We start from the raw sequence: 26816 nt of genomic DNA on the forward strand, positions 1-26816 counted from the left end.
ACGTGCTGTGTGGCCACCTGGCACACGAGTCAGGCATCTGCGCAGCACATCCGGATTGCCTGCCTCCCCCCATGACTCTGCCTCCACCTGCTGCTGCTGCGCAAGCTTCCTGCAAACCAGGCGGCTATGTAGCATGTCTGGATCACCTGCCTTTCCACTCCTCCTGCCTCTGCCTCCACTCTCAGACTTACCTGCACTGTGCCAAGGGGCCAGTGGGCTGCGGCTGCTGTTGGACACCATTGGCCAATGTGGGCTCTTCACCTCTTGTGCGTGTGCTGGGGTTTGATCACCCTGATACCATGTTTTCCTGAAAATAAGCCCTAATGCAGACATGTCAAACACAAGGCCCGGAGGCCGGATGCGGCCCATGAAGTGGTTTCATGTGGCCCGTGAAGCCATCCTGGAAACAGGCTGGCTGGGAGCCAATGTGCAATTTTGTGGTCGCCATCTATGCTGAAATGCATTCAGTCTTAGCTCCACAAGGCCATCTAGAAATAGCGAGGAACCAGCGCCTGCCGTGTCAGCCCCGCCCCCTGGGTGCATGCTGGAGAGGTGTCACCCTTTGTGAGGAATGAAGAAATGGACCATACCTTGACCCTTATCCTGGTCCCACTCCCTTCTGCCAGAGACCCTCAGAACTGTCCCACTCCTGTCCAGGTCCCCATAGGCACCCTTGACACGAACGATGTAGAGCTGGCCATGCCCACCCAGTAGGCCACACCCACTCTATCCATGCCCACCTAGTAGGCCGCACCCACCCAGCCCCCCCGAGGGCAACCTCAATGCTGATGCGGCCCTCAATGAAATTGAGTTTAACACCCCTGCCCTAATGCATCTTTTTGGTGCCAAAAAAAATATAAGACCGGTGTTATTTTCAGGGAAACACGATAGTGCAGGGATGTCCAACCTTGACAACTTTAAGACTTTTGGACTTCAACTCCCAGAATTCTCTGGCCAGTTTAAATATAATTTTAGTACTTTTAGCATTTTCAAACAATTTTAAGACACATGAACATATATATATATATATATATATATATAAAATGCTGACAATTACGAACAATTTTATCAATATAAGCAATAACAAATTTGTTTGCAAAATCAGCAAACTGTGAGGTGCCATGGATTGTGAACCCTTAAAATGTAGGTTGTTTAGTTTTTTCCTAAACCCAGCACTGCCTTCAGTGTGTTGTTTCCTGCTTTTAGAGGAGGGGTAGGTTTCTGAATGAGGATTACTTTTCTGAATGTGGTACCTTGCCAAGCAGAAATTTGTCAGGCATAGTCTCTTCCCTGCAGGGAAGAGACTATGATCCATTTGCTATACAGCAAATGATCCATTTCCTGTATTTTCTATCTGTTAAATAGTTCTCACAGTACACATGAAGACGGTCTGAATCAGTTTTGCAAACTGCACCTTTGGGTAATGCTCACAGGAAATTGTACTTAGTCCAGTAGAAGAGGAAGGCACTAGACCAGTGGTGGCGAACCTATGGCATGGGTGCCAGAAGCAGAACTCAGAACCCCCTCTGTGGGCACATGCGCTGTCGCCTCAGTCCTAGGCCTTCAGCTGGGTTTTATAAAACCTTTTCACTTTAGGCCTGCGCTGTCGTGTACAAAAAAAAAAGGTTCAATCAGTCAATTTCAACCTTGTGGGAAAAAAAAAGATCTTGCAAAGTTGGAATTGATTGAACTTTTTAGTGCCACCCAGTCTGCTGTTACCACTGCAGCCACACCCACCCAATGGGCCACTCCTACCCGGCACCTGGGTATAAGTGGGTTTTGGATTGCAGTTTGGGCACTCGGTCTCTAAAAGGTTTGCCATCACTGCACTAGACTGTGGAAGGCTATTCTCCTTATTCACCCTTGAAATAAATTTGGTCATAATTTCCCCTCTCAGGCTGCTTGAATCAGCTGTGAATATTGTTGATACAGAACAGAAAACCTGAAAGCACCCATCGAATCACAGCCACTTGAATTTAAAATTAGTCGAGGCTGCACTTCTTTGTGAGACTTCAATTAACCCTGGACGAGTTAATTAAGCTACCTCTCACGTCTCGTGTGGACGAGTCCGATTCCTTCCCAGGGTCACTACGTGAGAGCGCGAACGATGCGAAGCAAGCTAGCTCACTGTGAGCAAGGCGGACCTTCGGAAATTCCTAGGAGGGAGAAAAGCGGCAAAACCCCGCCTCTTCACGAGGCGGGCTTCTGCAGGCTTTATGTAGTCTTGCAGAAGCGGCGGAGCTCAGAATTGCGGACCAGAGGGCGCTTTTCCTTGAGCGGCTAAGGGAGGTGAGCGTTGCGTCTAACCTACATTTTCCCCGTCTGTCTCTAGGGAGGGTGCTGGGCTATCATCGGTGTTGTATGGGCGTGTTGTTCGGATGTATTTATGAATACATGGTCCCGTTTTATAGGAATATCAAAGTTCTATTTATCTCTCTACCTTGGCTGGGAGAGCTGTTTAGGCAGTTCCAGACGCATGCAGGTACTGTCAGGGGGTTTTTTTTTGGGGGGGGGGAGCGTGTTTCGGGCTGGGATTATGTTCCTTTCTGTTGGAATTTGCTATTTTTTCCCTTCTGGATTAAGAGACTCTCGATGGAGCATCACGGCCTCTTACGATGGGCTAATTATCCAATCCACTGTATACAGTTTTTGAATATGAAATGGAACGTTGTCTGGCGAGGGAAGGAAGATCAGCGGACCGATGGAACCTGAATCGAGTAGCTGTAGTGATTCTCTGCCTTCCCCGCCCTTTTGATCCCGGTTTTATTAGACTCTGAATTCCCGGAGAGACGACCACGTCCTTCCTTCCACCTGTTCTTTCCACCACCTCTCGCTACTCATTAGGTGGATGGTGGGGTTGTTTTTCGCACTTTTCCTACTTGCTCCCAGGAGGAGATAATCGCCAAATGAGATTAGACTCATTTGGAAGTGAGAGCGTCAACTGGAGGCTTCTTACCCAAGTTCTTCAGCCTCTTTGATGAGTGGTCGTTGAATGTGGTCGGTTTGCCCTCAAGATTCCCGAAAGGCTAGTTTTAAGACCGCGATACGGAGGAGAAACGGGGTTGCGATATTCGTGCCTTTGGGTACAATTTATTCGTTCGCTCTCTCTCTCTCTCTCTCTCTCTTTTTTTTTACACACAGCAAAATTAAACCGCGCAGCAAAAGGAGAAGTAGCAGGTTTGGGCTGATAATCGGAGGGGCGTTCTTGGAGGGGGGCTGAGGAAACAGGAGATGAAGGCTTCTGCCAGGAAGACCTTCTCTTTCCCGGAGGCAAAACTGATTTGTGCGCTCTTCCTAGAACCGGGTGCGTGCGTGTCTAATAGGGTAGTGGTGATGCCCACAGCCATAGCCGAGTCCTGCAAGAGGAGCTGAAGAGCCTTCTCCCGCCTTACCAAAAGGGGTGCTCTTGGGTAGCTGCACTCCAGTTTTGCCTAGGAAAGGAGTCTGTCAGGGCATGCCCTGGCGTGGAGGCGGCGGCGGCGGCGGCTGCCGCTTGCGAGAGGGTGGGGAGAGTCAGGCGGCGGCCGTGAGTGATTCAGTGACAGTCACTCTCTGGGGCTGATGTAAGAGAATAAGGCCCAGCCCTGCCAGTTTGGGAGCGTTTGGAAACGCCTCGTTTGATAGGGAAATATAACCACCTTCCTGGCGAACGAGACAGCCCCCGGGCGTCCTTCCTAAGGTCTCCTCGGCTTCTGTGAGCAGAAATAGCCCGTGTCACTGGGAGGGGTGGACCATTGAGACGCACGAGTTCTTCCGACTCTCCGCCCAGCCCCGCCGATGTTCTTGTCTCAGTTGGGAACTCCTTGTTCCCAAACGGAGTTTTATTTTTGTTCTCGCTCTGTTTGGAGAATCAGCCCGCTTACGCTGTTGGATTTTTTTTTTTTTAAGAGTCGCGCGCAAACTCGGGCACGCGCTGGAGGCGGTGGCAGGAAAGCGGCTAGACGGAGGCTGGTTTTTGTTTACTAGTCCGAATTATTAATTCGTGTCTTCGAGCAGCTGTGGCATTCTCGTCTTCCTTTTCCCTCCTCCCCTACTAAAGGAGGGGACGGGCGGGCGGGGAGTGAGGTGAGGAAAGAAGCACCTAGACCAGCTTTAAGGAGGCCGAGGCTAAATCCGCAAGACACCAGTTCGTGTGCGTGGGTTGCGCCTGGAGTTTTCTCATTCCTTTGCTGCTGTTAACAAAGGCGCTGGGTAGGGCGAAGTTAAGAACGCAATTTGGGGTTTACGCTCAGACCGTAAACCCCAAAGCTAAGGGGCAATATGTGTGGGAAGGAAAGAGAGGCGGAGCCGTAGTAAATTCGGCGCACGTTTCCCATTTCCTGGCAGCAATCCTGTCGGGTCTGTGTGGCAAGTGCGATTTCGCAACTTCCAACGCGGCACGTGACGCGGCTGCTGTGGTACCAGATGACGTAATCCCTCGGGCGAGCTTCGTGAGCGTCTCGCATATCTCCTCGGCTCCTCCCGTTATGATAAGGAAGTCCCCGTTTTGTTTTTTACTCCAGTGCCGAGTTGAAGGGTCTGTTGAGAGAAATATCCGACGAGACGGGCGATTTCCACCGTTGAAATAAAGCAGGCAATCTGGCGACCGAAACTTTTGCAGCCGCGGGACGAGTCGCTGAACTGCTGGGAGGGGAGGGGGAGGGAGGATAGCTACTGTTTCAACAATGGTGACCTAAATTTTGATTGGCTGGCGCTTGCAAAGAACAACTAAATTCAAGTTTGCAGGGTAAACAGAGACTAAATTTGTGCTGCGATTGAGATGGCAATGTTTGCTGTATTTTCTTCCACCAGTAGGCGCTATTATCTGTTAACCTACAAAGGATCCGTCTCCCCTTATATAGAGGTGGCAAATAATTTTCTGATAACTTAACAGCAGCCAAAGTTAACGCTTATAGGAGAGTATGGGAGTCGTAATCCAATATTTCTGGAAAGCATTGGGGAGGTTAGCAGTAAAGGTACCAGAGCAATCACTTTCGATAGGTACTGAGCTAGTTGGACTAGTAGCTAAGTGAAATATTAGTTTTGGCAGTTGTGTGACAGGCAGTAAGTCTGGAATCACGGTGCAAATTGTAATGCGGTTTTATTCTTTCTTTAGCATGTTATGTGAATTCCACCATTATGGTTTGTAACCACAGTTAATGGCTTGAGGTATCATGGGAACCAACCATTATAGGGGAACCACTGGTGAAAATTCATAGTGAATGACTATGTGTGAACAAATCCAAAGAACAATTGTGTGGGCTGTGTTTGCATAATATGCTTAGTTATTACTTACTGACTCAGTAGATATATGGATTCAAGGGACACATTACACTATAACCCATCGTGGCTGGGGTCATGAAACCACAAACAAGTCTCTTTTCTCAAGTCAGATGCACTAAGGAGGAACCAGCACATATACAAGTGTCCACAATGAAACTCAGTTACTTAGAATTAACCAAGACTACTTTTTTAATTAATTGAACAATTTGGGGGATGTGGATGACATAAGAAAACACTTAAAAACTTGTTGCTTAAATTCATTGATAACCGGTATATATGTGTATTCAACTGCTTTAGTCAATTTATATTTTGTCATTTTGTCAAGTGGAAGGCAACAAGAAAGATAAGGAAAAGTTCTGAATAACACTTAAAATAAGGATACATTCTGAGAAATAAATACTTAAAATATACTTCACTAAATATGTTGGTTTGGAAGCCAGAAATTTGTTGTCTTGAAAATAACTTTGCTTGCTAGTAGAAGGACATCAAAAATAGAGGAAGCTTGGTCTCTTTTTGGCTGAGAGTTTCAGAGATTAGGAGAAACCATCTAAAAACTTGGCCAGAGTTGTTTTGGTCATATATTGAAAGCATATGATGGTATAGTATATTCTAATGATACCTTCCCTGCCCCCCACACTTTGATCTATAAGTATTTGTGATCTGGAATCCATATATGTGCTATGTGGATTGGCCTTAACTCAGTTGAGATGCAGGCACTGTTGTAAGACAGATGTTACAATTGATCGTGTCCTCACTCCTTTTGAAGCATGCCAATAATCCACAAGCTTGTCTGTCTGTGTGGTAGGCCAATGTTTCTCAAAATCAAGAATTTTAAAATGTGTGGACTTCAACTTTCAGAATTCCACAGCCATACACACCTGCCATTTCATTGGAAACTGGTTCCAATGAAAGAATAAGAATAAAGAAACTCAGTTCAGAGTTAATATTTGTGGGGTAAATGTCTGAGAACTGCAAATATCTGCTAAGTATTCTGTTTTAGTGACTTGAAGTGGTGAGTTAAAAACTGATCAAGCTGTGGCCTGTCCTTGGGAGTTACAAACCTGCCTGGACTTGCCCTGATGTGACTAAAGCTCTGAGTGATGTCATGTGGCATAGATGTGTGTAATGAATATGTGAAGGCTGCTACTATTTTTCATCTCTTTGCCTCTTCTTTAGCAACATCAGTATGCAGAGCAATGCAGATGTGAAGACTATTTGGGGAAGCACTAACCAAAAATAACAGAGACATGGGCATTGCAGTTCAATTGTGTTTTTGACCCAGAGCTTCTGTGTGGAAAGATGTACTGTATATGTTTTCAAATAAAGGTGGCTTGCCAAAGAGTGAAATGGGTCTTCAGTTTATAGACTAGTCAGAAGTCGTGCTTGCTAGTAATCTGCTCTTCATTAATGGAATTCATAACTGAAAAATGGCATCAATGCAGGATGGCCTTATTGGATGGATACAGAATATAAGCCTTAGCTGCTTGCCTTGTGATGAGTTTTGTGAATGGAGGGGAGGTAATGAGAAGATACCAAACTGTAGCTCTTTATTGGTTAAAGATATCAAATACACTGAAGTAATTAATGCAAACTCTATTATACCAAAAGAATTGTAACATATACAGAAATTGGATGATCCATGCTGCATAACCACAGACTTGGACTTTGGCATTGTTAATGTTAAAAAGATATGGATGGAGAAGTACTATTCTGCTAATAGTTAGAGTTATAGTCTATTTTTGACTTGGGGTTTTCCTTTACAATTACCTGGTTCTTAAAACAGGAACTTTATTGTGTTGTGTTATATTTCATGCTATTACAATGTTATCACAAATGTAGAATGGAAATGTAAAAGTATATCTTTCATACATCTTTTCTATTTTTTAAATCTGGGAAGTCAGAGGTTATTATTCCAGACTAATTTAATCCAGTCCAAAGAGGAAGATAAAAAAGGCAAAATGGTAGACACAGGATCACAATGCAGTCCTTTGTATGCTTGTATTGTGACCCTATTTCTGTTGTCTCACCCTATTTGATTACACACACACACACACACACACACACACACACACACTTTGCTGCTGTTCTAATCTCTATTTTAACAGTACTTCAGAATATGAGCTGGTGAAATATTTGAGTCCTGTATGAAGTACCTTTTGGAGAGAATAAATACAAAAAAATCAGCAGAAATTCTGAAACAAAACATTAGGCCTATCTGAATGGTGAGGATATATAAACATTAAACAGTAGATATCTGACAATGGTGCAAAATGCTGTATCTTAAATGTAGGACTTTCTTTTGCATAGCACCTGCCTTTGTTGGTGCCCAGTGGTACTGTTCCAGTAAGAAAAAGGTTACATGAGACAACAATGTTAACATTTGGGTTGTGCAAATTCTTTAATTCTCCCTGGACTAGAAGCATTTCATTACTTATAACTATTGGGCAACCCTTTTCTGTGTTCAGAACTGTTTAAACATTAGGAGAACAATAGTGGCATGTATAGGGCAAAGAGCATCTACTTGGGAGCTGGTAATAGTTCCTCCAAAGAAACTTTAATTCTTCAAATATTCCCTGACATGCTTCTTTCTCAGGGTGAACTCTTGGTAAAATATGTCCCTGAAAATCTCATAAGTACAATTCTATATAGTTCAGTTCTTTTAGAGATATGGTTTGTATCCAGATTATGAAAGTGTCCCACTGATCCAAACTTGCTTTTCAACTAAGATTTCTAATAACATTTTATTATGGGCTCTGTCACATTTAGCTGGTGTCACTAGATACAATGATGCCTAATATCTCTCTTTTGAGACATATTGCAGTTCTTTAATAAATTAGATTAAATTGTGCTATTTTTGTTAAATTCCAGTAATCTGAATCAGAATGATCAATGTTACCCTGATAGGCTTTTCAAGGAAATTTAGTTACTGTATTTTTTTTTTTATTGTTACTGGCCTGGAGGTAAAAAGTGACCTCTCCTTTTTAAAAATGTTCCTTATCTTTCTCCCAGTAGGAAACATGCCTCTTTCTGAGAGTAAAATCCTTCAACCTTCCTGCAGTAGGAAACTATGCAAAAATCTCTTTGGACCAGTTGATCATGAACAGGTCCAGAAGGACTTTCAGTCCTTGATGAAGGTCCAGCTGGAGGAAGCCCAGCAAAAGTGGAACTTTGACTTTGAAACAGAAACCCCTCTGGAAGGGAATTACAAATGGGAAAAGGTCTCTCATCTAAATATGCTGCCATCTCCAGATCTCTTGGGCCATACAAAGGAGAACAGCTGTACAGGGGAAAAGAGCCGGAGTTCACCAGCACTCTTCAAGAGGCATGCAAAGACAGAGAGACAAGTGCAGATGGGCCTTGAAGCTTGTAAGGCTGACTCCCCCAGATGTTTGAAAAGAAAGCAGACAAGTATCAAAGGTAAGAATGGGGCAGCTCTATTTGTTCTTTGTATTAAGTCACATAGGAGTTGTTAATATCCAGAACTGGAACTGAAATGATTTTTTTTATAAAACCCAAATCCCATTTTTTTAATAAAAAAAATCACAATTTGAGTTCAAAAGCTTAATGTTTAAAATTGGGCATTTGTGTCTTGACTTAACTTATAGAAGATACTTAATTGTCACAGATTATGTTAAGGATGGTGTGATATGTCAGTGTGTGTGTGTGCATGTGTATAATCTTTAACAAATTTAGTGTTCATTCATCATTGGAAACTGTGCAAGTAAATTCATTTTTAATTTGGAGACATAGCAAATATGTGTGTAAAGACACCCCGTTGAAGCATTTTATCTATTTGGGTTAAAAATATGTAAGATTATAGATGGAGTATTTATTCTACCTAGTCATATTCATCAGGTTGCATGTCTTCTGTGACAACAGGAAAGGAAAAGGAAACAAAAGCTGGCATTTGGTGATAAAATCATTATTTCTGATGTATTTCCTGAGCGAATACCCTAATACATCAACAAACACTGCAGTGTTAAGGTTTATCAAAACTATGACAGTTCTGGAGATGCAAGGCCTTGTTTGTACTAAAATCTGTGGTCATTTGTTCTTATCCTTTAGTAAAAAAGTTAATTTGTTTTTCTGATCTTTTCTAGACTTTTATGGTTCAAAGCGAAGAACTATCCCTTATAAGTCAAAGCCATGATAACAACACTGCAAGCAAAGTGCATCCATGTAGTCTGTTGGCTGAAGATCTTGACCTGTCTTTATTATTATTTGCTGGAATGACCTACTTGGGTACCACACCCAGTGAACTCATGCAGGATGGCTATTTTGAAGGACCAGCTAATCAGCATTACAATTCCTTCTCTGAAGATCCAGAGATCTGTTATTTTATGTAAACTGTTTTAGTGGACTAGTATAACACTTCAGAAGGATATAGTTTGGTAGCACTGGAGCCTTATGTGCAATGAAATATTGTAAAATCTTATCTTTAAATATACCGTAGGTAAGTTGCAGCACGAGGGATCATATCTAAAGGGCCAAGTGGGTAGGGGCCAGTTTGATGGACACAAGAAAGGACCAACGTAAGTTTTATGTGTCATCTACTTGCCATCTTTTATGGGCCTCAGGAAAAGCTTGATATGATCTCACTATATGCGGGTGCCGATCTAGGAATCAATAGAAATATAGGATAATATCTTAGATTTGTGATCTTCCTACATCTTTTTACTCCATTATATTTAAAGAAATATTGTGAGGGAAAAGAAAAGATTGGTTTTTTTTTTTCAGGCTGGTAAGAGATTTTCTTAAAGATGAAGAATCTATGGTTATGGTGGGTACAAATGTACATCAAACCATAGCACTTACTGCTGTGAAGAGAGTAGGGTTGGAAATATTGTAAACATTGTAGCCTTTATCAGTTATTTTTCTGGGTAATTTATATGTCCTTTTGTTATATAACTGTACAGAAATATATGATATAACTGCCTCTCAATAATACAAAAGACAGAAAATGCAACACATAATATTAGTGAGAGGGACAGGTATAATCATAAAATTGAGCATACTTCACTGCTGTCTTACTTGCTCCTTCCATAAGTATGTTCTTTGCCAGCATAATTAGTTATTAAATCTGCAGATTGTTCAGTTTGTAATTATGTAGCACTGTAGTGATTAGTGAGGGGAAATAGTATGTGTTAGCAAGGGTGGATGTAATATAATATTTGACTTTCCGTTGCCTTATTTCACTGTTACAGCAAATTTGTGATAGAAGCTGATATAAGGACTTGGCCCAGACTTGCTTTCTGTAATTCCTATAGACTTTATGTAAGAGGCATTGCCAAACTGGCAATTGTATCACTTAAATTAGTATGAGATAATCTAATTTACAGATTACTTCTTGTTTGGAATTTGGGGCTATTATAAAAACTTGCTGTTGCACTTTCATATCAAATATTCAAATCTTAATCCTGGGTACGGTGTACTATTATAATCAAAAGTGCAGACCTTATTATAATCTTTATTGCCATCTTGTTATAATAGGTTAGGGATAACAATCCCTTTTCAAAATTTTGTTACAATAGTGTAACATTTTTTTTTTTTTTTTTTTTTTTTTTTAGGAAATTGCTCCTTTTATAGGTCATCTGTAGTTTTAACCATGACAGAAAAGCTTCTTGATTGAGTTTGGAGATTCATGTTGGTTCATGCCATCTGCACAAGGGCCAATCTATCAGAAAAAGGCACTTTTTATATAATAGATTTCCTTAGGATCTTCTGAAGTTTTTAGTTAGAATTTCTGTAGATACATTTGGCCACTTTGACAGTTGCACTTTTACATTCAGGATTATGCTGGGATTCTTGAGCATTAATCCAGTTGTGAATATAATGCTGCTCAACTGACTAAGTCTGAGAGTAAAATAAAGCCACTTCATAATGGAACAACACTTTGCTTGGTGTGAATTTCTTGCGTGCTTCATCAGAATTGAGCATACAAATGCTTTGTCTAGTGATGACATTTGATGGGCCTTTAAAAATAGTAATAGTTTTACAGGGTAAAGGACTTTACAAAAGAAGATTATTATAGGGTAAAAATTCAGTGGAACAATCCACTGAATTACAGACCAGCCAATCTTCTTTTAACCTGACATTTCAGTGAATAAATCATGATTCAGTTAATCATGGATAAGTGCGGTATAGAAACAGCCATTATATCAAGCATAGCCTCTTCCATTGTTGTATTTTAATAGATTAGTATGGTTTGCTTAATTGTGGTTTATTGAATAAATCACCATTATCTGAGCTTACATAAAGACATTGAACCATTAATTACAGTGGCTGAGATACATACATTAACCCAAAGCAATGTTATAATTAGCACATTGTGTGAACCTAGGAAAAAGTGATATTGGGAAAAGTATAAGAAATCGGACTACAGTTGATTGCTTCCTATACAAGTAGTCGAGAGAGAGAGAGAGAGAGAGAGAGAGAGAGAGAGAGAGAGAGAGAGAGAGAGAGAGAGGTTTGTATGAGATTTCCGTATCTTTCATGGCATTATCTAGAAACACTTAGCAAATCCTGCTTTGAAAAAAGTTAATGCACAATGTGTTCTTGATAAGACAGTCTAAGGATTACAGAATAAAATACAAAAGTCCACAGTTACAATATTTGAAGATCTTTTCTCACATAAACTATGAATTAGGTTAAAAAACCAGGACCTTGGGTCTGTAATTGTGTTGATTCTTTAGAATGATCAACTCATAATACAGCTGAATTTTGAATTTTCTAGGATGTTATTAGGGTGCAATTCCATTTTATAGCTTCTATTCAGGCCAACTTTTTGATTGTGACATCTTGTGCCTAAACCTTAACTTCGCATGAGATAAGCAATGCACACATTGGTTCAAAGGCATCATTGCTTGTTAAAATTTCCCTTTTAATAACAGCTAATCAATGTGCATTTACAATTGACAATATGACAGAAAAGAAAGCAGGTTATTACACAGTTATTATTAGGAAAAACAGCAATTAACCTGAATGAAAAAAAAAAAAGTTCTTGGCTGCCATCTCAGATTAGCTTTGATTCAGACAAACTCCTCCAGCATAGAAATTCATGAGTGCACCTTTGCATAAATACTTTATGTTCCATATTGTATATTTTTCTATATTATACAATATTGAAATATTAATATATTTCTACCTCCATCACAGTTACATAAACCAAGACTGACATGAATTTGTGATAAGTTGTCACTACCCTTTATTGCTCGGAAATATGTCCTGTGTAGAGTTGATTTGAAAAAGAATTTCATTTTGAGCTTCTGTCTTACATTTAGCACAACAAATTCTAACTGTGTAACAAATTTCTAATCTTGCATTAAATTTGGAAGCAGACCTAATTCTCCAAAAGATCTGTTGAGAAATACAATATATGCCAGTAGTATGAATGGTCCCTAAGAATCTTAGGAATGTCCTCAGGGAATGCTAAAAGTTATCAAATGCAATATTTAATGTAATGTAAGATTACATACGTACATAAAATAATGAGAAATAATTCCAATGTTATTTAATTTGAATTAAATGCAAAAGAAACAAAATCAGTTTTAGGTGTTCTCCTGGGTTCAGTCCCACTGCTTTACGAAATGTAGTCTCCAGCATGCTCTTAAAGCTGTGTTTTTCAACATTAATAACTTTAAGACGTGGATTTCAACTCCCAGAATTCCCCAGCATAAGAAACACTGCCTTGAAGCCAATGGTGCCTATATCTAAAAAAATAAAAAGGGGACAGTCCTTTTCTAACTAAACCAGAGGTGGGTTGAGCAAGAATGAAAATGACAAACTGATGGTTCAGAGCAGCTGATGAAATGAACCAGCAGATAAAACCTCCCGCCACTCTGCAATTGCACTAACTTCCGCTGGAAGGAAAAAAAAAAAAGGGAACCATCTCTTTAAAGTGGATGAATCTTGCACCGTAGGGTACCCTAAATGCTCTGTCTTTTTATTGACTGGTAAGTTTTCTTAAGAATTTAGCCAGAGTTAAACTTCAAGTTATGCTGCATCTCTGACTTGGCTAAGAAAAATTTGACTTGGCTTTAAAAAAAATTTGAAGTTAGATTTTATTTTAATGGTGGAAACTGGGTCTGAGTTCATACATAACATTAAGCCATAATATGCCTTGTCTGGTTTTGGTTTAGCATGTGACATAAAGTCAGTTACAGTATATTTGATTTCCTGGTTTATGACTGTACTATGAGTAAACCCAACTAAGTGCTTGACTTATTTTAGAATCTGTAGTTAAACAAACTATGGCTTAACATCTGTGAATCCAGTCTCTGAAAGTGAGTTGCTTCCAAAAACAAGCCAAGTGCAGCATATCAAATTGCACTGTCTTTTCCTTATTGTGCCTCCTTTCACATACTGAATCTCATCAGTATGGATAAAAGCATACAATGCCTATGAGAGACAACGTATCTAGCTCCTAAGATTTTCCTAAAGAGGCACCAGGACGAGATTTTGGATTACAGTTAATCCAAAATCCCCAGCAGCCAGTGTAGGAAGAGGTGTATTTGCTTTGGGCATCTAATACACTCATCTAGAATATATTTGTAAATGTGGACTCTATACTGGGCAGACAGTTGCTCATTAGGCTGCAACTGATAATAGCATTTTTAAGAGAGAGAGATGAAGGTGGGCTACAGAAACTGAAATGAGCTGGCAGTATGTTGCATGGATTGGGGCCCAACATGGATTCTTGAGAATTTCTCTGTTTTCAAAAGCTATGTTAATTATGTTTCATAGTTTACAGTGTTTATGATTTTTCCCTAAAAACGGTAGGAGAGAGTATTTTTCCTCTTGCAGTTCTCCTTGATCCTTCAATTAGAAAAGATGGGTACTCAACACAGGACTTTCTGGAAATTAAACATATGTTATGGCCTCCTCCGCACCTGGTGGCTGGACATTTTAAATACTGTATATTTTATCATAAGCCACAAAAATATATGTGGGTAGGAAATAATATCCACAGGCTATAGATATTGTTGATCTATTGTCTGAGCTTGGAATTTAGTAACAGCCAAATTAGAACCCAGAAGTTAGAAATCAGAGATCAGAAATTATGAAAGTAGTTGGTTAAGAAAATAGATCACCCATATGAAAGATGTTTTCTTCCTTCCAGGTGCAGGAAATCTACTGACAGCTTTAGGTAGCCAATCACTTCAGAATCCAGGAATGTTTACTAGGTCAGGAAATTTCTGCAACTTTCTAGACTGGATGCTGATGTATGTGAATCTATGTTCCTTGTTCTAATTCCTATAGTCTTTGAGTGAGTTTCATTTTAAAATATGTCTCAGTTAGCAAGCAGATGCACTGATACTCTACACCTACTTTGATCGGTTACCCATGCTTGGATTTATACAATACCCTAGACCAGTATTTTTATGACTCAACAACTTCAAGTTATGTGGATTTCAACTCCCAGAATTCCATAGCAAGCATGGTAGCTGCTAAATTTTGGAATTTGAAGTGCACATTTCTTGACATTGCTGGGGTTGAGAAATGCTTCCCTAAATTACCCTGGGATCCTTCAGTTTTAAGTTCTGAATTATCTCAATTCAGCCAGCTGATAAAATTAATTTGCAGTTCAGTGTGTTATATAAACTATGATTCAATTAACTAAAGTTTAGTTGTACAAAAGTTTGTGAGTGAAATGTTAACCAATTAAATATTAATACTGTGCCATGTCTGTCTCATATGTCAAAATAATAAGGGTACTAAGGATGTAAACGTTAAAGATAAATACCCTCCCCATCCAATGAAGCTGTCAATCATGTACAAGTAGAGAATGCCTGGGAATGGCAGAACATTCTGGGAACAAGAAGAGGCCCCAGTGAAAACCCACAAAAATATTCTATCTCAGAAGAAGAATTATTTAATTCTAAAGTCATGGGATTGATGAAAGCACAGAAGTTTTATATTCCACAATCTGATATGCAGGTAAAGTGAAGCATTAGTTAGTTAGTTAGTTACTCTGTTTTGGTGGGACTAAGGTGCGAGAGTTCAATAGTGAATGAGCAAACCTTAATAAAAATTCAAAAGGCAATTCTTTTGTGGCACCTGCCCATTTTTTTCCATTTTATCTTATTATAGGTGGCTTTAGAGGGGATGGAGATGAAGGAGTTGAAATCTACATATCTCAGCCTTGCTAAGGTTGAGAAAAACTGCACTAAGGAGTTTTCATATAGTTGCTCCATGAATATGAGGCATGATTTCATATTTGTTTATTTGCAGGGCATTTGCTGACCTCACAGATCTTGATAATACAGGAAGAGGAAGACAGCTTTGATGAAGGCAACTTCAACCTTGTTCCTGGAGGAAATTAATAGTGAGGAGAAAAAACATTTTGAGTCTTTCATTAACCAGCTGGGAACTGATAATGTCTTTGAAGAGTAAGAACAATATGATAACTTTACATCTGTTTCACACTGACTCTCACAGATAAATGGAAGCAGAATGGGAACTGGTGAAAGAGAAATGGATTTGATACAAATCAACAAGTTAAATTAATATAAGGGCCTTAAAGGTGGAAGGTGATGTTAGCAATCATGTAAGCTTTATAGGAAAGGTGGCTGAGGAATATCTTATCTCCATCCATTTTTCAGGACCTCTATAAATTCCTTGATTTATAGTAGCAAATCTAGTAGCAAAGCCTTGGGTTTGGGCCAAGCAATTTTGGGCTAAAGAAGCTGCAAAATTAATTTTCCCTAGGCATCTGAAAAATAAGGTGCTTAGGGAAAGTGAAAATGACCCACTATAGAAAGGATAGACAAATATAAGAGTTTTGGCACTTGTTTGTTTGTTTGTTTACTAGAACTCCCAAGTTCCATCAATCAGGTGCAAAATCTGTTTCTTATTTTCCAGCAAAATTTATTTTAGCTGCTTGGTTTTGCATAGGTAGAAATATTTTCCTTGTTTATGTAACTCCTGCCCTCTATCCTTAGATATCCCATTTATCTTCATAGGTACTCCTATGTGTTTTTACAGCATATTTTTCATGCTGTTATCTCCAGCTGTGTGGAACACCAAGTACCAGCAGCAAGCATAACACTTGTCAATTGATGTGATCGAAACCAAGTTAGCATATATATTATTATATCCCATTTACCCAAGATCTTTTGTGATTTACCTGTAAATGAGTCACTTCCAAGACAATTTATATAATGGACGGATATTTCAACAGAAACGTTTCAGCCTTAACACACATTTCCATGCTGATTTATTCATGTTCAACTAGAACAGGGATAAGCTAAAATAATAAAAGTAATTGAACCAGAATACTGACCAGGAAGCAATAAACTCTCCTCTTGTACAGCAAGTCAGAAATATGGAAGATCTGGGTGCAGCTCTGGGAGGCAGAACCACATCTGTTGGGAAATCTGAAGGAGTTCTTGGCTAAAATGACACACTTCATCAAGGAAGCTGAGCATGAAAAAGAGAAGATACGGTTACTGCTGAAAATGTAGGTCACTGTATAGCAATGGAAATATGGGATGTGTTTTCATAAACAGATTTTTAAAAGGGGGAAAGGAACACAATTCCAGGAAAAGTAACTATGGAACTGTAAGGGGGAAAAAAAACCAAAACTCAGTACCTGAATTACATAACATACTAAGCTGTGGTAGCTGATTTGTTGATGACTAGTGTGATATGCAAAATATAATCATTAGAGTTGTAAATCATATTGTACAGCAGAGCATGTTACAACGGCTATTGCTTTTAAAATAAACCATTGCTTTTTGTAATGTAGGAAACATGCTTACATCAGAAAAGGGCAAAGAGGCAGGCATTTTAGCTTCAAAAATATCAAGAGGCAAAGCTTCAGTTCACAAATCCTGCATATTTTGCTGAACTATGATTTGTGAGAGAAGCCATAGTTAGGAGAGTTGATGCATAATTGCTGAACCGACATATTGCTTTGAGGCATGGCATTGTTTGTTTGGATTTGGCTTAGTATGTTACGTGAGGTCAGCACATACATCTGGGATTAGAGAACTTTGAGTTCAGGGATTAGTGTTTTGTGCACCAAGTTTTCCTCATGTAAACTATAATTGGGTGAAGTGGAGAGAAGAAGTTAATAATTGGAATTAGGTCATTATTGATAGCTGCAAATGCTTGGGGTCAGATTTTTCATGAGATCTATTGTTTTTCCACATTGGCACTAGATGACTTCTAGTTTTAACAAAGTAAACAACATTAAATAGAGACTCCAGGGACGGTTTTGTTTCCTTAAGATACTTTTTTCTAAAATGGGGCTCTGCAGAATTGTTGCAACATCTGTGAGTGATAATGCCAACATAGCTGAGAATCACTATAGTAGGAAAGGCTGCTTTGGAAAATATAAGAAATAGCAGTAGAAGACCTAGTGGGTATACCAATGCTTTCTGGTCTCTCTACCTTATGGAAACTGGTGAGGTTGTGCTAGTGTATTTGTTACAGAACAGTCCTCCTGTAAAATTAATACTGGGTAGATTGAACGTAAATGAGTGTAGTAACAGTTGAAGAGTCTCTTTATGTGCATAAATACCCCTTAACATCTTTTTATTGGCACTCTGCTAGACAAATATCTGATCACAATAAGAAGGTGCAGACGCTATATGAGGAAATGGAGCAGCAAATTGAGAGGGAGAAACAAAAACTGCAGAATGAGGTAGGTGCCCAGTTGGACCATGCCAGTTCCCAAAATGTATGATTTATTTCCCCTCCCTTTCTTTTTTGAAAAATGTGTCCTTTCTCAATAACTTGGGGCAAATTTACCTGCAACATCCCAATCTTGGATGATTTTCCTGTATAATAATTGAAGGGAAGGGTGTGTTTTATCTTCCTCTTCTACAAAAGCAGAATTGAATCTGGCCATCCAGCAAGGACATTTCAGGAAGGCCTATAAGGATTTAAGGGACATGGATGAGATACCAGGCCTTCTCCATGGCAATCCTTTCCCCCATCCCTCCATTTTGGAATTCTTAAGCTCCAGCAGTGTTTATAAAGTTCCTTTCTCAAGGTATTTTGAAAATAGATTTAACATAGTTCTATTCCTTCAAGCCTTCAACCTTATTTCATTGTTAACAGTATTTATCTTGGAGCTGGTGGTTTGGTTTATAATTGTATACAATTTTATATTGTTATTATGTTATCTTTTGATTGGGGCAGGCTATAAGAATTAAATAAATGTATAATATGAGAGGTCCAGGAAAATCAGACCACCCAATATCCAAAAAAATGGAAGAGGAATAAGTGTCTTTCTCCAGAAGGGCATTCAGAACTAAGTTGCCTCTACTTCAGAAGTACTGGTTCTATGTTAGAGAATTTACGTATTGTATTATAAATGTTTAATAACTTCATATTCAACGGAAAAGTAGCAATTCTCAACATGTACGGGAGTGAGATGATGGGAACTGCCATTTGTAATGTCTCAAGACTATGGATTCCATCTCTTGTACTGTAGGAAGATACAGTACAAAAATACAAATCTTTCCCTTACCCTGAAATAGTCATTCCGCATTTCCCCTGACCTAGCTTGAAGCAGTGAAAATATGAGGACTCTGTAAAGCCAGAATTAGCTTCTTTTCTTCTAGCTAAAGCAGAAATAATCCTTGGGAGGAGCACAAATTTGTTACTTAGGTACTTGTATTCTGTTACTTATAGCAGGGCTTTTCAACCTTTTCACCCATTGTACCACTTTTAGAATATGGCAATATACAAGTACCACCAAGATGTCAAAAACTTGATGACCAAAAAAAAAAAAAAAGGAAAAAAGTGATAAAGTACAGGTAGTCCTTGACTTACAAAAGTTCACGTAATGACTGTTCGAAGTTACAATGACACTGAAAAAAGTGCCTCCCAAGGCACAGCTGAGCAAGACACCTGCCTGCCCACCCGGCAGCGCTCTTCCTCCTGTCCAAGGTTTTCATTGTTGTGAGCATTTCTGTTGAGAATTGGCAGTGGGGGTGGGGTGGGGGGTGTTTGGTTTTTATTCCCCCCTCCCCTCTGCTGGGTAGTTGCAGCAGGTTTTGATCACTTCACATGACTCTGGGACACTGTGACCATCATAAATATGAATCAGTTGCCAAGCATCTGAATGTAAATCACAAGACCTTGGAGATGCTGCAACATTCCAGCTGATCAGCGCTTCTTCTGGGCTCAGCAGAAGCACCAGGATCAGCGCCAATCTCCAGCTGGAGCCTGGCGCTGATTCTGGCGCTTCCACTGAGCCCTGACAGCCCTGCAGCTCCAGCCATCTCTTGCTCAGGCTTATGCGGTGCTGCCACTGGTTCAGCTCATTCCCCTCCCCCACTACCATTTTTCTAGGATGGTTGTGTACCACCTGCCAGCTGGCAATGTACCACAGGTGGTACCTGTACCACTGATTGAAAAGCCAGTGGTTGAAAGGTGCCTCCCTTTCCCGCTTTTTCTATGTTCTTTTAAATAAGTATTTGTGCATTAGTTTCTTTAATTTTTTCTTCCAAATTAGAAGGAAAGAGCCACATACTATACATTACATGACTATAGTCCTCGGCTTACAACAGTTTGTTTATTGACTGCTCAAAATTATAACAGCACTGAAAAAAGTGACATGACGGTTTTTCATAGTTACAACTGTTGCAGCATCCCCATGGTCATGCGATCAAAATGTAGACACTTGGCAACTAATTCATATTATGATGGTTGTGGTGCCCTGGGGTCGTGTGATCACCTTTTGTGACTATCTGATATGCAAAGTCAACGGGGAAGCTAGATTCACTTAACAACTGTGTTACTAACTCAACAACTGCAGTGGGAAAAATTCACTTAACTGTCTCACTTAACAACAGAAATTTTGGGCTCAATTGTGGTCCTAAGTCGAGGACTACCTATACTCTAAAATATGTGACAGAAATTAGTAGGACAGATAAGAAGTTGTAAGCTTTTCCTCACCCTTCTGTCTATTTTCTGGAATATATCCTGAATTTGCCATGTGGTACCTTCCAGTATTTTAGAGTTCGTTACTTAAATGAAGCCTCAGCCAGTGCAGAGACTGAAAGTTATAATGTAGGGATGAACCTGGTTGAAAAATCTGGTTGACCTACATCTCTTGCTATTCTGGCCTTCTATCACTCCTGACTTTTCAATGTTGGTTCTAGAGTAAATACAAGATGAATTTATCTTATCACTTTGCCTAAAAAAAAAATCAAAATGTCAAATGTGCATTAAGGTTGAAATTAAACATTACATTACAATACATACATTAAATATTAAAGGTAAAGGTTTTCTATGTCCAGTCATGTCTGACTCTAGATGGTGGTGCTCCTCCCCATTTCTTAGCTGAGGGAGTCAGCATTGTCTAAAGACATTTCCATGGTCATGTAGCCAGTGTGACTATACGCCGAGGCGCAAGGACTGTTGTTATCTTCCCACAGAAGTGGTACCTATTTATCTACTTGCATTTGCATGCTTTCAAACTACTAAGTGAACAGGAGCTGGGGCAAGTAATGGAAGCTCACCCTGTTGTGTGGTGCTCAGGACTTGAACCTGGGCAGCCAACTGACAACTCAGAATCTTTAATCTCTGAGCCATTGTGCTCCCATATTAAATATCACATATATACATTTTATTCATTCTAGTGTTTATTTATATTCTTCTATGTGCTTACTGACTAATGAATAGATAATCTTTGTATATTGTTATATTGCCACAATGGCACCATCCTTGCATAATAAGGAAGTACCAGTGGGGAACTCCAAATATTGTAAACATATTTTGGGATGGGTGCCCTAACAGTGGAATCCAGAGAGAGGGCCATGAGCACTGGGTACTAGAACACAAAAGAAGAGTGGATGGGTATAGAATAAATGATCATGGAAAAGTTGTGGCTGCCAGTCTGTCTAGAAACCTGAATTTCTGGCAATTTCTCCAAAGGTATAGGCAGTGCTTTTTTTGTAAAAAATAAAAGTGCCAGAACTCACACACATCATATAAGCCACCTTGCTTATCCTACAAGGTTCCATCCAAAAAAGGTGCCGGAACTCCGTTCTGGGCGTTCTATGAGAAAAAAAGCCCTGGGTACAGGACAACTTTCTCTTCAAAGCCTGACTTATACAAGACAAGCTCCATGTATAGAAATGTATTAGGGTTGTTGGTTGTTGGTTTTTTTTTTTTTTGCAACCTTATTGCTTCAATACAATTTACTGTTGCAGAGTAAAACCAGGAGCCAGCTGCATTACATGGCGATGCAGGAAGAATTGGATGTTAGAGAACAGGAAATTCAGCATTCCCTTATTGTTCAAAAAGAGGTAAAATATCAGTGTGGCATGAAGTAAGCAAGAGCATATGATTGCAACCACTTCTTCAATCTTTCAAAGCACTGTGGCATTGTTTCACTTTCAGATGAAATATACTTTATGTTGGCATCCTGATTAATGAGAGTTTATTTCTTGCAATAGAAGCAGCGCCATCTCCTGGAAGCTTGTCCTTGGTTTCAAACCATCCTTCTGAAGCTGCTGTTTTTCATCCTAATACTTTCAACTTTATGCAGAAACAGTGGTTGTTGTTTAGCGCAAGCAGAAGGAGACATCACTTGGGAAGCCTGCTATGAAATATTTATTTACTTAGGCTTCTTACCTGCTTTAACTTTTAATGATTCCAAGCAAGCAGATTACATTCCTACTTTCCAGTAACAAGATTAAAGCAATACTCTTCCTTTGAACGACCAAGAATAACAAACAAACCCAAGAACATAACATACACTACAGTAGGAGGGGCCCAATCCCATCTACCCCTGAATGCCTTCTGGAACACTCAGGGCTTAATAGCTTTAATGAAGCAGCAGGGTTGGTGACAGCCTGAGCTTGGGAGAGATGTTGTTCCAATGGAGGCAGCAACTGAGCCACCTCTCCCTGGTGGCCCTTGATGATGACACTTCATTGGAGTGAAAATCCAGAGGGAGACCTCCCTTCTAGATCCTCCTGGACAGGTTGAAATACTATAGGGAGGTGTCTCTTGAAACTATTCTGGTATTTTTGAGCTTTTGTTGCCTGCATCCAATTTGCTGCCTGCAATTACTGATGGAGCACAACCTCATAATTCTGAAATTGCACACTCAGAATTCCCCATTGGGTGGAAATTATGCAAATTGCAATCCTTTGGGAGGTCACAAGACTGAAGAGATCTGTTTATCTATGGCAGGGCTTTTCAACCTTTTCACCCACTGTACCACTTTTAGGATATGGCAATATCCAAGTACCACCAGTCGCCTAGCAAGGTATCAAAAACTTGATGACAAAAAAAAAGTGATAAAGTACAGGTAGTCCTCAACTTACAACAGTTCGCTTAGTGACTGTTCGAAGTTACAATGGCACTGAAAAAAGTGCTCCCCAAGGCACAGCCGAGCAAGACACCTGCCTGCCCACCTGGCGGCGCTCTTCCTCCTATCCGAGGTTTTCATTGTTGTGAGCATTTCTATTGAGGATTGGCAGAGGAGGTGGAGGGGCATGTTTAGTTTTTATTCCCCCTGTCTGCTGGGTGGTTGCAACAGGTTTTGGTCACTTCACATGACCCTGGGACACTGTGACCATCATAAATATGAATCAGTTGCCACACATCTGAATGTAAATCACAATACCCTGGAGATGCTGCAACATTCCAACTGATTGGCGCTTCTTCTGGGCTCAGCAGAAGTGCCAGGATCCACACCAAGCTCCAGCTGGAGCCTGGTGCTGATCCTGGCGCTTCCACTGAGCCCTGACAGCCCCGAAGAAGCACCGATCAGCTGGAAAGTGGCACTGATCCTGGCGCTTCCGCTGAGCCCTGACAGCCCTGCAGCTCCAGCCATCTCTCGCTCAGGCTTGTGGGGGTGCTGCCACCGGTTCAGCTCATTCCCCTCCCCCCGCTACCACTTTTCTAGGATGGTCGCGTACCACCTGCCAGGTGGTACCCGTGCCACTGGTTGAACACCCTGATCTATGGGACAGAGTTGTGCTTGATGGCAACATAGAAGAAAAATAAATATATGGATAGCTTAGTTCAAGTATACTCATTCTCAGATATTTGTAATATTACCTCTTCCTCTGCCCAACCCCAGCCCTTTGGTCCCTAGTGGTTCCTGGAGGAGTTTTAGACAGGTCAAAGGTGGTTTCCAATGGAAGATTACTTCCAGGCCCACTTTCTGAACAGACCAAAAAAGGTTTTCAGACATAACAAATATTTTTCAAATTAGTTTGCTTTATCATTTTTCTTGTCTTTCTTGTGTCGCAGCCAGCAACATCCAACAGTTGCATTTCCTCTCCCCCCCTCCATTTCTTTGTTTATGGGAGAAGATGAAATCTGCTTATTTTTCCCAGTTCTTAAATGCACAGGAGATTTCACTTTTTAAAAAGTGTGTGTGGGGAAGGATCAATGCTATTTCAAATGGGTGGAGCGCCATCTGTCTTTTTCCAACCAAGATTCTGGTCCGAGAGAGTTAAAACAGTTGCAGAAGAGCCTTCCTGACAAGTGAGCCTTAATGTGGTTATTAAAGGTGGATGGATGGGAGAAAGGCCAGTAGGGCATTAGAAGCCCGCTTCTTCCCTGCCCCTGCTCCACAACCACTTATGATGCTCAGACGGTGAAGAAAGTGAGAAGCCACAGAAGTCAAAAGTGTGGGATAGCAGCTGAACTCTCCCCCCCCCCATGCCTCTCATTTCCCTGCCATTTGCTTGTTATCTATTCCCAGCTCAGGCTGGCACACACGATTGTGAACAAGAACTGAGTTGGGCAGGGCAGGGAGAAAAAGGCAGCGTCGCAGTAGCTCATGGTGGGCACGAGGCTCCTGGGGGGAGCATGGAAAGGTGCCAGCTGTTTCGTTAATCTTGTCATCCTTCCCCAAGCCTTAAGGCCTAAGCAAACTAAGCCCCCTATGTGGACACGTAGCTGAAATCTATCAGGTTTCTCTTGTAAGAAGACCCCAAGGTGGCAGCATCCCTAGCCTTCCTTCTATTTTTGCCTCTGGAGCCAGCTAAAGAATTATATCCTTCCTTTATTGTTTTTTTTAGCGGACATTACTTTTTCCTTCTTTTATTTGCCCCACAACAATAACCTTGTGAAGTGGTCAGGCTGAGAGAGAATGACTGGCCCAAAGTCACCCAGTTGACTTCCATGGCTATGGCGGGATTAGGACTTTCAATCTTCTGGTCTCTAGCCTGTTGCCTTAACCACCAGACTGAACTTGTTGTACTGCTCTACTGGACTTTTCTTATTTCTCAGCTTGAAACTCAGTTGCTCAGGCTCAAAGAGAAACAACTGGTGGCCAGCACCCAAGCCCAGCAGCTGCAACAAATCAAGAGCAGCCTTGAAAATCAGCTCCAGCAAACCGTCCATCAGCTTCAAAAGATTGAAACATGCCTGGATGTCATGAAGGATAGAATATCCCAATTGTACAGTGAAGGCAGGTGAGTCCTAATAATTGTATGAGTGGTTGCCTTGGAAGAAGGTCTGCACATTTCAGTTGTTCCCAAATGCTTTCAAAAAGAGACTGGACAAACATGTGTCTGAAATGGTGTAGGGACTCCCGTTCTAACAGGAGATTGGACTAGAAGACCTCCAAGGTCCCTTTTAATTCTATTATTCTATGTTCTATGTTCTATGCATAGTGCACTGGCCTCTCATGCTACATGATGCCTATATCATTTCTCTTTGTTGAGGAACATCATCAGTTTTGAGGACCATGATCTTCCTGCATCTTCCACCATTGTTTTTTTACTTCATGGCTGTTAAGTGATTTTTTCCCCTCTTCTTTGCACTTCATTGGGCTAGGAAAGCTGGATTCAGAGTGCTGGTCCTTGTTGCCTAGGCCCAGCAGCGCACCTGGGTCTGCTTTTGTTCAAGAGCTCCAAATTAAATAAAAACCTGCTGATTCTAATATGGATCACCACATACTTTGGGGCCAAACGACACAGAGGGACTTTTTCTCTCATCTTTAGAGCACCTTTGGTCAACTGGTCTTCCATGAGAGGTTGTGATTTTTTTAAAAAAAATGTTTTGAACTTTGCCACACAATGCTAATGCTTGCAATGGTGGGAATGTTTACTTGGCTCAGCTGTCCACCTGCCATTTTGGTGCTGTTTTTGTAAATGTTGTAAAATCCATGGATTGTATAGGTTAGAAATGAATTGTGTTGGGAACTTTTTGTATGCTTTGCAATGTTTATGAAAGGCTTCTTTGAGACTTGAAATTATCTTGAGGGTTCCTACAGGATGAAAAGGTTGTGGTAGACCAATTTCTGAACTTCAGCCACTTAAGATAGGTGGACTACATGGAAAGGATTTCTAGGAGTAGGAATTCACCCATTTTAAAGTTGCTGAGGATTAGAGTATAGACCAGGGTCTTCAAACTTGGCCCTTTTATGACTTGTGGACTTCAACTCCCAGAATTCCTCAGCCAGCATGCCTGGCTGAGAATTCTGGGAGTTGAAATCCACAAGTCATAAAAGGACCAAGTTTGAAGACCCCTGGTCTAGACCATAAACTGATAATCTAAGTTTCTTCTTAGGATCTACTCTCTTATGAAAAACACACTGCTACAAGTTAGTTTATTGCCTATGTGATACCCTTGCGGGAAAAGTCTTTCAAATTCTTTTGACCATTTTAATAGCGCCACAATGTTTTATTCACTGTTAATTTTTGTGTCATGCTGTTTTAAGACACTTCCACGTGAAGCTTCTGTGGGTTTTTTTTTTTCCTGCTGATCTTGGATTGGCTCTGTACCCGATCATCCTATACCACTTGGCAGGAGATCAACTGTGTGCAAAAGTTTGGAAGCAGTGAGATGGCTTTTTTTTTTTTCTCTTGCTGCTCCTGCGGCAGGATTTTTAACAAAAGGACAGTGGTTTTTGCTTTTTTGTTCTCAGGATTTTTTTAGTGGGTAGGAGGGAAGACAATGAAAGGTCATTTTCAAATTTCTTGGAGGAAATGAACTGAAGTAATAGTGAAGTAGAAGCATCTCTATTCTCACTATTTTGTCCATAAAAACTGCATGGCCATATACTCTGTACTGCAGACAAATAATGTGAAAAACAAGTGCATATCTCTTTGGAAGAAAGGCTAAGGTTCACAGAAAACAGACTGAATATTTGCAGGACTGAATAAAGTAGTTCTTACCTGATGGAAATGCTTGTGTTTTTTCCTCTCTGGATAAGTACTTGCATCCTTAAAACATCTACTCCCCTCAATATCCATTAATGTGCTCCGCAAACATCCAGATCTGGTAACTTGGTAAGCACAGAACAGCTCAGTTGCATTCCCCAATAATTTTCCACAAAAAGATGGGATAAGCATGTGGAGTTTTGGCAGGAGGAAGAGCATTTTAATTGTACTAGTACTTTTAATATGTCTTGAAATAATTGTTCAAAGGCTGTTCTGTTTTTGAAAAACCTTTATTAGGGCTGCAGTGTGATTACAGGTAGTCCTTGACTTACAACCATTCTTTTAGTAACTGTTTGAAGTTACAACAGCACTGAAAAGTAACTTATGACCATTTTTCATGTTTATGACTGTTGCAGCATCCCCATGGTCACATGGTCAAACTTCAGATGCTTGGCAACTGGTTCA

General features: G+C 40.4%; 2 protein-coding genes across 14 annotated transcripts in view; both read left to right on the forward strand.

Annotated features, from left to right (window-relative positions):
• Positions 1-2172: 2172 nt before the first annotated feature.
• Positions 2173-11148, forward strand: CDKN1A (cyclin dependent kinase inhibitor 1A). Of its 5 annotated transcripts, none has more exons than XM_039323210.1 (3): positions 2173-2289; positions 8275-8679; positions 9363-11148. In XM_039323210.1, exons 2-3 carry the CDS (start codon positions 8280-8282, stop codon positions 9410-9412), a joined length of 450 nt encoding a protein of 149 aa, XP_039179144.1. In that variant the 5' UTR covers positions 2173-2289; positions 8275-8279; the 3' UTR covers positions 9413-11148. The 5 variants fall into 5 exon arrangements, with proteins under 5 accessions (XP_039179144.1, XP_039179142.1, XP_039179146.1 ...); XM_039323208.1 differs by having other exon boundaries at positions 2199-2289; positions 8272-8679; XM_039323212.1 differs by lacking the exon at positions 2173-2289 and adding an exon at positions 2461-2482 and having other exon boundaries at positions 8272-8679.
• Positions 11149-11285: 137 nt separating this feature from the next.
• The window catches only part of RAB44 (RAB44, member RAS oncogene family), a 31182-nt gene continuing 15651 nt past the window's right edge, over positions 11286-26816 (forward strand). For 7 of the 9 annotated variants that reach the window (XR_005554280.1, XR_005554284.1, XR_005554281.1 and 4 more), the window contains exons 1-5: positions 11286-15650; positions 16574-16720; positions 17818-17908; positions 21432-21527; positions 24475-24659. Coding sequence is in view for 2 of the 9 variants with exons in the window: in XM_039323206.1 (XP_039179140.1) it covers positions 15547-15650; positions 16574-16720; positions 17818-17908; positions 21432-21527; positions 24475-24659 (623 nt within the window). In the remaining 7 variants the exon portion in view is untranslated. Of the gene's footprint in view, positions 15651-16573; positions 16721-17817; positions 17909-18099; positions 18260-21431; positions 21528-24474; positions 24660-26816 lie in introns of those variants that run through there. The other 2 variants (XR_005554285.1, XR_005554286.1) reach the window with 2 other exon arrangements.

This window comes from Crotalus tigris, unplaced genomic scaffold (assembly GCF_016545835.1).
Source record: "Crotalus tigris isolate CLP2741 ecotype Arizona unplaced genomic scaffold, ASM1654583v1 scf7180000024167.7108832, whole genome shotgun sequence".
In the NCBI taxonomy this organism is placed as follows: Eukaryota; Metazoa; Chordata; class Lepidosauria; order Squamata; family Viperidae; genus Crotalus; species Crotalus tigris.